This window comes from Taudactylus pleione, unplaced genomic scaffold (assembly GCF_031769625.1).
Source record: "Taudactylus pleione unplaced genomic scaffold, aTauple2 ptg000930l, whole genome shotgun sequence".
In the NCBI taxonomy this organism is placed as follows: domain Eukaryota; kingdom Metazoa; phylum Chordata; class Amphibia; order Anura; family Myobatrachidae; genus Taudactylus; species Taudactylus pleione.
In genome coordinates, this window is record NW_028285331.1 from 738414 (window position 1) to 751099 (window position 12686).

The following is a 12686-nucleotide window of genomic DNA, read 5'->3' on the forward strand; positions in this document are numbered from 1 at the left end:
ATCAATTCAGTAAGATGGTCAAGCTGAATTTATATATAGATGGTTAATATTAATATTTGGCTGTCACATTGTTGTACAGATTACTGTATATTATGTTTCTATTTTATTTAATGTTTTATATTTATAAAACAATACTTAAAAAATCTTTTGTTATCTATTGCAGCAATTTTTTATATATTTTTATTTTACATTTGTGGAATCCTCTATAGAGCCTGCGGTTGCCCCTGGGAAGGTCACTTACCTGCCAGAAGACGGTGGATGACAGGGTCTGATTTGGCAGCAGAAGACCCACAACCTGCAGAAGAGAAGAGAGAAGTCAGAGTAATACACGTAGGAGGTGGCGAGGTGCCAGGGAGGCACAGTGGATACCAAACGCTGCCCATAGGCATGACGATACAGATTATGGGCCTGATTCAGAGCCGCTCGTAAGCGGCAGTACGCTCGTTCTGAGCGATGTTCGCACTTCTGCGCATGCTTACGGTTTATAATACGCATGCGCGAACCAGTCAGTGCGGCCGAAAATCGTTTGTTCGCTATATAGCGAGTGCCTGCTACTTTGAGTGACAGGAGGAGGCGTATGTGGGTTGTAACAGGGGAAGGTGCTTGAAAACGGGGAGTGGAGATCCGAACGCAGGCGTGCCAAACGGTCAAAACGGGCGTTTAATGGGTGTGCATAATTACAACAGCAGCGTCATTGACCACGTCACCTGGTTGTTTTATAGTCAAAACTGCTCGCAATATAGTGGTAGGAAAAACCAACCACAAGACTAGCGAGCAGTTCATACGCTGTTCGATGTACTCGATTAATCTAATAAATAGTGGACATGACGTAGGATGCGAGCGGCCAGGGGGCGTATTTTTCAAATAAACGTCCGCAAGTTTTGTTCGCTCGTTCAGATATGGAGGCATCAACAGACCGCAAAGAGTGAACGGATCATTTGAATAGCCACCCTCTTTTTCAGAACGAGCGAGCGCTAATTGCGTCCGGCTCTGAATCAGGCCCTATGTTCCAAGTGTCAAGATCTACAAATCAATGAAAGGGTTCACGGCCCCGGATCCTACCCGTAACCCTCTGGCGACGCATTGGAGCGTAGCGCTGGATACAGTAATGGCTATATGCACGCCGCCAATGGTTCTGAATGATGGAAAATAACACGATAGGCAGGACAATCGGGCGTTTCGTCCAGGCCAGCGGCTTATTATAATAACGCCAGACAAGCACTGAAAACACTTTGCAGATTAGACAGTACGTGCTCGCCTTCACCATGTGACGACGATAACAGACTTTACAATAGAAAGCTGCCTAATCTATATAACATTTACATAGACTGTACAAAGATCGAAAGGATATTTTTACTCTTTGTATCACAGTCAGGTGGCCCGTCCTGCCCGAGCTTTCCTTGGCTGTCAGAGACAGCTGCTTTCTTTATATAAAATGTCCTGGCTGAATGAATTACCCACTAGTGATAAAGCTGTATTCCCAACACTACTACAGGCTGCAACTAGAAACTCAGGGTCTGATTCAGAGCCGCCCGTAAGCGACCGATCGTTCGTTCCGAGCGATATTCGCACAACTGCGCATGCGTATGGCTGGTAATACGCATGCGCGAACCAGTCATTGCGGTCGGAAATTGTGTGCTCGCAAAATAGCGAAAGCCTGATAATTTGAGTGACAGAATGAGGCGTTTGTGGGTGGTAACAGGGGAAGGTGCTTGAAAACGGGGAGTGGAGATCCGAATGCAGGTGTGCCAAACGGTCAAATCGGGCGTTTTAAGGGTGTGCATAATTAACAAAGCAGCGTCATCGATCACGTCACTTGGTTGTTTCTTAGCCTGAACTGCTCGCATGATTGCGGTAGGAAAATCCAACCACAAGCACTGCGAGCAGTTCAGACGCCTTTCGATGTACTCGATTAATCAAATAAATAGCGGAGATTACGTAGGATGCGAGCGGCCAGGGGGCGTTTTTTACAAAATAGCGAGCGCATGTTACGTTCGCTCGTTCAGACATAGAGGCGTCAACAGACCGCAAAGAGCGAGCGCTCAATTTAAATAGCCGGCCCCTTTTTCGGAACGAGCGGCTGCAAATAGCGTCCGGCTCTGAATCAGGCCCTCTGTGTAACTGTAATAGGCTGGGTGTATAAAGTACATTGCATTCCCCCCTGATTGCTAAGATGGGCACAAGCTAGACCAGAGGTTCCCAAAGTCCGCCATTACTGTCCACGTTTTAGGGATATCCAAGCTTGAGTCCAGACGGTTAAATCAAATGGATTGAGGTACTAATTAAGTCACCTGTGCTCAAGCATGGATATCCCTAAAACGTGGACTGTAATGGCGGACTTTGGGAACCTCTGCACTAGACGATATTTTGAACGATTTGCCCGATTCCAACGGATCGGAATGATAAATCATTCAAATCGTCAAGTGTGTGCGCACTATGTGCGCTCCCGTGGCATCGTCCATCGCAATTTCAGGTCACCCCCTACGTGCATCTCAATCTGACAATCTCGTTAACGATTCTGTTCACATTGTGCAGTGGCCACGCTCTGCCAGGCGACATATTCACATTATATAGTTAATGATGAAACGACCAAACAACGCACGCTATATCGTTTGGAAGATTGCACAGTGTGTACGCATTATGAGCCTTATTCAGCAGTTCCCGATTATCTAAGACGTACGCAAGTCCTTGAATGCCTCTGCCTGATTCACAGGCAGAGGCATTTAAGGGGAGGTGCGGGGTCATGGGCGGCCGGCTTTCCCGGAAATGGGGCATGCCCACCCCGTTTTACGGGAGTGGCTAGCCCAGGGACTGTGTGGACGTATGCAGTCTGCTGTGCTCACAAGTCGGTCAGCCTGAGTAAGCTGAGGCTCCGTCCACCAATGCGAGCATCGACCACCAATCTCAGCCTGCTACCTCCGTCGTAGTGCTGGGATCGCATATGCAGCAGTGGGAGTCATACAGGGTGCGTCATACAGAGGGTGTCATACAGGGTGCGTCATACAGAGGGTGTCATACACCTCCTGCTGCATTTGCATTATTGCTAGGATCGCAATTGCAAAGTTGCCCGCGTGCATAAATTATATATCTATAGCCTGCATGCATAAATCATATATCTGTAGCCTGTGTGCATACATCATATATCTATAGCCTGCGTGCATACATCATATATCTATAGCCTGCGTGCATACATCATATATCTATCTATAGCCTGCGTGCATACATCATATATCTATAGCTTGCGTGTATACATCATATATCTATAGCCCGTGTGCATACATCATATATCTATAGCCCGTGTGCATACATCATATATCTATAGCCTGCGTGCATAAAACATATATCTATAGCCTGCGTGCATAAATCATATATCTATAGCTTGCGTGTGGCTTTGCAATTGCCATCCATGTTTATTCAGGCCCTGTATCACTTGTCCAGGAGTTCAGGGGAAATCGGGACAACCATTGTGTCAATAACACATCGTCTAATGTGTACCTATTTGTACTCTTTATGAAGGTGGAAGTGGGCCAGAACAGACCCGGGCCCCGAGGGCGTCCCCCTGGTGCCAGGAATGGAATGTCTACTGGTCACTACACAGGACGCAAGGTGATAAGACCACAAAACATCTCACAATCATCAAACAAACGGCGTGTACGATAGATCTGATACACAACGGCTTCCCTGATAGATGTACGTTAAGGCGTGCTAATCACTTAGGCCCGCAGGCGTGTGAGCCGGGCTCCGCTGCCTCCGGTTACCTCTACTGAACTCTTTGAAGTGGCCATGTCAGGCGTAGTGAAAGTTTAATTGGGACAGGTATAATTAGAGGTGTAACACAGAAACAGTGTTAGCTTTTGTCCAAACAATTGCAGGTTAAATAACTGTAAACAAAGCATGGAGTTGTTTTGTTAAGTCATTTAGGGGTAGATGTGCTAAGCCCTGGAGAGAGATAAAGTACCAACCAATCAGCTCCTGTCATGTTACAGACTGTTTGAAAAATGACAGCTAGGAGCTGATTGGTTGGTACTTTATTATCTCTCTAAGGATTAGTACATCTCCCCCTTAAAGCGGAATTTCAATCAATTTAATAAACAATATAACAATATTGATATCAGCCATTTTTGTTTTTGGCTGAACCAATATGAAGCCTATGAATGCACTAGGGATTAGTGACATCACTGAAACACTAAGTGGAGGCAGTGACATCACCTTGTGCTTCCTGCCTCAGTGACAGTCTTCATTCCGTTGTGAACAATAGTTAGGCTCACAAAATGGCTGCCTCCGCTGGGCGTAGGCGATGGTTACTTTCAGGATAATTTAAACTTCAATCAATATTTGCGATAAGGGTAATGTGTTTTTATTCTTATTTATTTTTTTACAGCGACTCCCAGAGATACCCACATGGTGGGAGAAAGGCAGCCGGGCGTACAACTGCCACTCCCACTGTAACTACAACTCCCATTATACTCTGCAGCTTTAGAAGCATTGCTGAAGCACTAAATAGTATAAATCAGGAAACTGCCTGCGGCACGGGGGGGGGCATCCGCTAATGTTATAATCCTGAAAGCTAACGCCTGTAGAGAAGGTAACACATAATGTAGTTGGACGTTGGCCAGACCGTCTTTAGGCTGCATAACACGCGTCGCTGTGTCTTCTGAGCTGAGGCTCACCGGTCCCATGTTGTATTGGTAAATATGGATGTTGGGAGCCGCTTGTCTGAGGGTGGAATTACCCTTTAAATACATCATACTTAGGAAAAAAAAATTGTCCTCATTAGAGACGAGGTTATGTGACAAAGAGCAATTTTTCTTTCAGCCCCAAGTTATGTTATTAAGTGGTCTTGAATCTTCGACACCCTTTGAAAATGAGAAGCAATTGAAGTGAGAGATGTGAAAACATTATCTTGCAGAAGAGTGATGGGCTGACTGGTTAAAGGAGGTCAGTTTGTGCCTGGGAGGCAGACAGCTGTATTCCCAATGCAAGGCATCCCAGTACTACAGGGAGAAGTCTGGGGGGCAATTCTGTGTTTACAGCTAAATGATGCTCATTTCATGTGCTCCTGGAATGTCCTTTCCCCTGACCCAACACAGCTCAAAAGGAAGCCTGCAAATTAATGAGGCTACTTGTCTACAGCAGCCATAAAGCTGTCCCAGAGACCCTCAGGAAATGAGGACCCACCGAGATGACTCCCAAGTGTCAGCGCCATTTGTCAGAATGGAGGGTAAATAGTGCGACTCACACACACACCTTCACTAATAGCTTTCTCCTGTCCACGCCTGCTCCTCGCATATCACCCTGCGCTCACCAGGGCACACCACTTAGATTATTAGTGCGCTCACCAGGGCACATCGCTCAGATTATTAGTGCGCTCACCAGGGCACATCGCTCAGATTATTAGTGCGCTCACCAGGGCACATCGCTCAGATTATTAGTGCGCTCACGAGGGCACATCGCTCAGATTATTAGTGCGCTCACCAGGGCACATCGCTCAGATTATTAGTGCGCTCACCAGGGCACATCGCTCAGATTATTAGTGCGCTCACCAGGGCACATCGCTCCCCTCCAGCAGCCTAGCCCTAACCCTCCCCCAAGTGCCTAAACCTAACCATTCCCCTAGTGCCTAAACCTAACCATTGCCTAAGTCTAGCCCGAACCCTCCCCCAAGTGCCTAAACCTAACCGACCCCTCCAGCAGCCTAGCCCTAACCCTCCCCCAAGTGCCTAAACCAAACCTCTTCCCTGGTGCCTAACCCTCAACCCTCCCCCGAGTGCCTAAACCTAACCATCCCCCTCTGGCAGCCTAGCCCTAACCCACCCCGAAGTGCCTAAACCTAACCATTCCCCTAGTGCCTAAACCTAACCATTGCCTAAGCCTAGCCCTCCCCCAAGAGCCTAAACCTAGCCGTCCCCTCTGGCAGCCTAGCCCTAACCCACCCCAAGTGCCTAAACCTAACTGTTCCCTCCGGCAGCCTAGCCCTAACTCTCCCCAAGTGCCTAAACCTAAACCTCTTCCCTGGTGCCTAACCCTCCCCCTCCCCCAAGTGCCTAAACCTAACCGACCCCTCCAGCAGCCTAGCCCTAACCCCCACCAGTGCACATCGCTCAGATTATTAGTGCGCTCACGAGGGCACATCGCTCAGATTATTAGTGCGCTCACCAGGGCACATCGCTCAGATTATTAGTGCGCTCACCAGGGCACATCGCTCAGATTATTAGTGCGCTCACCAGGGCACATCGCTCAGATTATTAGTGCGCTCACCAGGGCACATCGCTCAGATTATTAGTGCGCTCACGAGGGCACATCGCTCAGATTATTAGTGCGCTCACCAGGGCACATCGCTCAGATTATTAGTGCGCTCACCAGGGCACATCGCTCCCCTCCAGCAGCCTAGCCCTAACCCTCCCAAAAGTGACTAAACCTAACCATTCCCCTAGTGCCTAAACCTAACCATTGCCTAAGCCTAGCCCTAACCATCCCCTCCGGCAACCTAGCCCTAACCCTCCCCCAAGTGCCTAAACCTAACAGTCCCATCCAGCAGCCTAGCCCTAACCCTCCCCCAAGTGCCTAAACCTAACTGTCCCCTCCGGCAGCCTAGCCCTAACCCACCCCCAAGTGCCTAAACCAAACCTCTTCCCTGGTGCCTAACCCTCCCCCTCCCCCAAGTGCCTAAACCTAACCATCCCCTCTGGCAGCCTAGCCCTAACCCACCCCCAAGTGCCTAAACCTAACCATTGCCTAAGCCTAGCCCTCCCCCAAGAGCCTAAACCTAACCGTTCCCTCTGGCAGCCTAGCCCTAACCCACCCCAAGTGCCTAAACCTAACTGTCCCCTCCGGCAGCCTAGCCCTAACCCTCCCCCAAGTGCCTAAACCTAACCATTGCCTAGCCCTCCCCCTAGTGCCTAAACCTAACCGTCCCTTCTGGCAGCCTAGCCCTAACTCTCCCCAAGTGCCTAAACCTAAACCTCTTCCCTGGTGCCTAACCCTCCCCCTCCCCCAAGTGCCTAAACCTAATCGACCTCTCCAGCAGCCTAGCCCTAACCCTCCCCCAAGTGCCTAAACCTAACCGTCCCCTCCGGCAGCCTAGCGCTAACCCACCCCCAAGTGCCTAAACCTAACCATTGCCTAAACCTAACCATTCCCCAAGTGCCTAAACCTAACCATTATCTAAGCCTAGCCCTCACCCTAGTGTCTAGACCTAACCGTCCCCTCCGGCAGCCTAGACCTAACCCACCCCCAAGTGCCTAAACCTAACCATTGCCTAAACCTAACCATTCCCCTAGTGCCTAAACCATACCATTGCCTATGCCTAGCCCTCCCCCTAGTGCCTAAACCTAACCGTCTCTTCTGGCAGTCTAGCCCTCCAAGTGCCTAAACCTAACCACCCCCCTAGTGCCTAAACCTAACCATCCCCAAAGTGCCTAAACCTAACCATTGCCTAAACCTAACCATCCCCCTAGTGCCTAAACCTAACCATCCCCCTAGTGCCTAAACCTAACCGTCGATTCTGGCAGCCTAGCCCTAACCTTCCCCCAAGAGCCTAAACCTAAACATTGCCTAAACCTAACCATCCCCCTAGTGCCTAAACCAAACCATCCCCCTAGTGCCTAAACCAAACCATCCCCCTAGTGCCTAAACCAAACCATCCCCCTAGTGTCTAAACCAAACCATCCCCCTAGTGTCCATACCAAACCATCCCCCTAATGCCTAAACCAAACCATTGTCTAAGCCTAGCCCTCCCCCTAGTGCCTAACCATCCCTTCTGGCAGTCTAGCCCTAACCCTCCCCCAAGTGCCTAAACCTAAGCATAGCCTAAACCTAACCATCCCCCTATTGCCTAAACCTAACCGTCCCTTCTGGCAGCCTAGCCCTAACCCTCCCCCAAAAGCCTAAACCTAAACATTGCCTAAACCAAACCATTCCCCTAGTGCCTAAACCAAACCATCCCCCTAGTGCCTAAACCTAACCATTGCCTAAGCCTAGCCCTCCCCCTATTGCCTAAACCTAACAGTCCCTTCTGGCAGCCTAGCCCTAACCCTCCCCAAAAGCCTAAACCTAAACATTGCCTAAACCTAACCATCCTCCTAGTGCCTAAACCAAACCATCCCCCTATTGCCTAAACCTAACCGTCCCTTCTGGCAGCCTAGCCCTAACCCTCCCCAAAAGCCTAAACCTAAACATTGCCTAAACCTAACCATCCTCCTAGTGCCTAAACCAAACCATCCTCCTAGTGCCTAAACCTAACCATCCTCCTAGTGCCTAAACCTAACCATCCTCCTAGTGCCTAAACCAAACCATCCTCCTAGTGTCTAAACCAAACCATCCTCCTAGTGTCTAAACCAAACCATCCCCCTATTGCCTAAACCTAACCGTCCCTTCTGGCAGCCTAGCCCTAACCCTGCCCAAAAGCCTAAACCTAAACATTGCCTAAACCTAACCATCCTCCTAGTGCCTAAACCAAACCATCCTCCTAGTGCCTAAACCAAACCATCCTCCTAGTGCCTAAACCTAACCATCCTACTAGTGCCTAAACCAAACCATCCTCCTAGTGTCTAAACCAAACCATCCCCCTATTGCCTAAACCTAACTGTCCCTTCTGGCAGCCTAGCCCTAACCCTCCCCCAAAAGCCTAAACCAAACCATTCCCCTAGTGCCTAAACCAAACCATCCCCCTAATGCCTAAACCAAACCATCCCCCTAGTGCCTAAACCAAACCATCCCCCTAGTGCCTAAACCTAACCATTGCCTAAGCCTAGCCCTCCCCCTATTGCCTAAACCTAACCATCCCTTCTGGCAGCCTAGCCCTAAACCTCCCCAAAAGCCTAAACCTAAACATTGCCTAAACCTAACCATCCTCCTAGTGCCTAAACCAAACCATCCTCCTAGTGCCTAAACCAAACCATCCCCCTATTGCCTAAACCTAACCGTCCCTTCTGGCAGCCTAGCCCTAACCCTCCCCAAAAGCCTAAACCTAAACATTGCCTAAACCTAACCATCCTCCTAGTGCCTAAACCGAACCATCCTCCTAGTGCCTAAACCAAACCATCCTCCTAGTGTCTAAACCAAACCATCCTCCTAGTGCCTAAACTAAACCATCCCCCTATTGCCTAAACCTAACCGTCCCTTCTGGCAGTCTAGCCCTAACCCTCCCCAAAAGCCTAAACCTAAACATTGCCTAAACCTAACCATCCTCCTAGTGCCTAAACCAAACCATCCTCCTAGTGCCTAAACCTAACCATCCTCCTAGTGCCTAAACCAAACCATCCTCCTAGTGTCTAAACCAAACCATCCCCCTATTGCCTAAACCTAACCGTCCCTTCTGGCAGCCTAGCCCTAACCCTCCCCAAAAGCCTAAACCTAAACATTGCCTAAACCTAACCATCCTCCTAGTGCCTAAACCAAACCTTAAAAATGTTGGGGAAAAAAAAAAAAAACATGTTTCGACCATTGGTGTGCTGACAATTTGAACCTGTCTACCTTTTGTACCTGTCGATCATCTGGTGTAGACCTATAGATTGTCGAACTTTTGTCTGTTGACTCTTCATCCGGATACAGACCTGAGTACACCAAACGTCAGTCACCCAGGCCAGGATAGAGGGAAGAGCGTGTGCGTGTAGGCTGGAACTACCAAAGATGCCGACGCTTCCGTTGTATAAATGTGGCCGTGTGCACGGATTTCTCAGCGTTACAAACCAGGACTTTGAAAGGCATTAAGCTGCAGACATGTATTACTGGTGCAATGAAGATACCCCTCCTGCCCAATATTACACCAGTATATACTAACATTGGACCTCAATTTCACATGCATCTGCGGCTTATTCACCTTACAGCCGCGGCAGCCGATGTACTACCTTATGTTAATGGGATAATACGCCCATCTGTGCCGAGTATCCGCCTGCCTGTACGCAGAAGGCCGGCCTGTCCTCAGTCTCCATCATTAGTATAAGCACTTCCATCCACCTCCACGCTGGGTGCAAAAGATCAGCCTGAGAAAAAGCAGGACCCCCATCTCCGTCCGATGCTCCAAACGACACGCTCGCGATGCTTCTGTCACGATCCACACTATTAAAGTTACCTTCTTGCCTATCCAGGAGGGCACAGAGGTCCGTCCGTGCTGCGCGCCGCACCCGGATGTTGTTTGGGCGTGCTGATGGTTCTCTGCGGCCTTCTACTTCTGACAGGCTGCCCCAGCATGTTGATAAACAGGCCGCATCGCCGGAGTTCCCTCCTGAATGGAGATATGGACGCGGCCATCTTGGACTCTGTCACCTGAGGCTATGCCTCCATTCAGAACACTACCTGCTGACCGCAGTGTCCAATCATCAGGGATCCTTCCCTATAAATTCCATTTCCTGACTGGCCTCTGTTGCCAGTACAACATCACTTCTTGCTGAAGTTACAGCTCAAGTACTGAGCTCCCGGGTACACCTTATCTGAACGGTGCAGTCCGTCCTATGCTATTACCTTCATCTGGAGCTCCTACACTATCTGCTGCAGTCTGGACTTGCCATCGGGAATCATCTCTCATATATCATCAGCTGGAGTCTGGAATGGTCTTTGCGAATTACCTCTCACATCACCGTCGGTCCTTACCAATCAACTACATTAAAGTATCACCATCGGTCAACTAGCGTTCCCGCTAGGCTGTTTTAGTGGGGCGCGGCGCCCTGCCCTCCTTCTGGAGGGCAAAAAGCACCCTGCCCTCCAGGAGGAGGGCAAAAAGCGCCCTGCCCTTACAGCCTGCGGGAGCCGTTCTCACCGGCGGGACGCAGTGTCCCGCGGGCGGACAAACATGCGGTGATCCGGTCACCGCCGGAGAATAGACGCCGGGCGCATGCGCCCGGCATCTATTCTCCCTTTCTGCAGCGCTTGGGGGCTGCCTGGCATGTCCGTAAGCGCCGGGCACGCCCCAAAGTATGACGAAAAGAGGACGCGTCTTATAGACACGCCCCCTTTTCATAACCACGTCCGCTTTACGGACGCTTCGGCGCGCGCACAAGATAGCCCTCTCTAGCTCCGGCGCCCTGCCTGCCGCCGGAGCTAGAGGGAACACTAGGTCAACTACATTGAAGTATCACCATTGATTCCTACCAATCAACTACATTAAAGTATCTCCATCGATCCTTACCGATTAACTACATTAAAGTATCAACATCGAATTCTCATAAAATCAAATATTATTCTTCAAACATCGGATCCTCATCAAGTCAAATATGATTATTCAAACTTCGGATCCTCAACTAATCAACTTTTTGTTCTTCAACATCGGACTCTTATCAAAAATCAGTTCTTCAACATTGGACTTTTATCGAAGTATATCAAATCAAGTTATTGTTCTTCAACATCGGACTTTTATCAAAAGCAAGTTACATTATTCAACTTATTAATAAAATAGACTTTCTTTATTCTGTCATTGCCTTCGGGCACCTCATTCACTGCCATATCCTCATATCCCTTTATGAGGAGGTCCTGGTTAAAACCCCCCAGGTTTCTCCAATCTTTCCTTCACCCTCCCACGCCAGTTCCTATCCAAAGCAATCCTCAGGCGTGACAGATCAGTTCAGTGCGATCGCATGGTTGCCCCCTAGAAACGCCTATTTTACGGAGAGAGAGAGCTCGGCCAATGGGCTGATTGGACTGTGGACTCATTCAAGACCCAGCCAGTGACTGTAGGCATGGCGCAGAGCATGCTCGGAGCACACAATGTTTGCAGATATCCGCGGGATCCACCTGAATTAGGATCAGCCTCTCTGCAGTTAGGCACAGAGCTCGCACCGGACCCCGATATCCAATCAGTAAATTGTTTGTGTGTCTAGGGACCATTGTAGCCATGAGACTTGGGCACCTAAAGGGATCGTTAGTGAATAAGCGCTAAAGTGTTATTTAACACTGCCGGAGTTTCTGCCGAATTGCTCTCCACTTTGGATTTGTAGAACCTTCTGACGAGACAACAGTTTTTGCTATTAGCTAGACCAGGAATATCGTATACCCAGGGCCTGATACAGAGCCGGACGCTCTGATAGAGCGCTCGCTCTGAATCAGTGCCGTCCTTCTTATTTTTCAGAGCGGCCCCCTGGCCGCCCGCATAGCTATGGGTAACCACCCACAGCTATAGCAAGCGGCCAGGAAGATGGTCGCGATGGTCAAGACCATCGCGACCATCGGGCTTGCGACGAGACCCTTGTGGTAGAGTCTCGATGCCGCAAGCCCTAGAGTGCTTTCGGCTCTACCACAGTCGAAAGCACTCCCACTGACATCACTTGTGATGTCAGTGGGGCCAGCCCCAGACGGTAGGCGTTCCCATGGGAACGCCTCCGTCTGGGCAGCCACGTCCCCGGCCCGTCCACCAAAGGGGGCGTGCTGTCACTCACCATCGACAGCACGCCACCCATTTGGTACGTGACCGGGAGCGAAGGTTTGCCGGTCGCTATCCAAGTCTCGCGCATGCGCACGACGGAGTCGGCTCCGTCGTGCGCATGCACACTGGGCCACCATCGACCCGGTTGCGAGCGCATAGTGCTCGCGAGCGGGTCTGAATCAGGCCCACTATGTGTAGCTAGGTGAAGAGCATCTTTGTTTAATATATTCTAATAACTTTTGGTAGTCTTAATAAGAAAAACAAATGTTCAATAGATACTTACTGTAAGGATTGCAATTATAGGAATCTTATTACAGATTTATCTTTCGCA

At 49.5% G+C, this 12686-nt stretch overlaps 1 protein-coding gene across 1 annotated transcript in view; it reads right to left on the reverse strand.

The window, feature by feature from the left end:
- Nucleotides 1-12686, reverse strand: part of SFXN5 (sideroflexin 5) — a 425012-nt gene that overhangs the window by 246972 nt on the left and 165354 nt on the right. The window contains exon 7 of the mRNA XM_088459744.1: nt 242-295. Coding sequence (XP_088315870.1) covers nt 242-295 — 54 coding nt within the window. The remainder of the gene's footprint in view (nt 1-241; nt 296-12686) is intronic.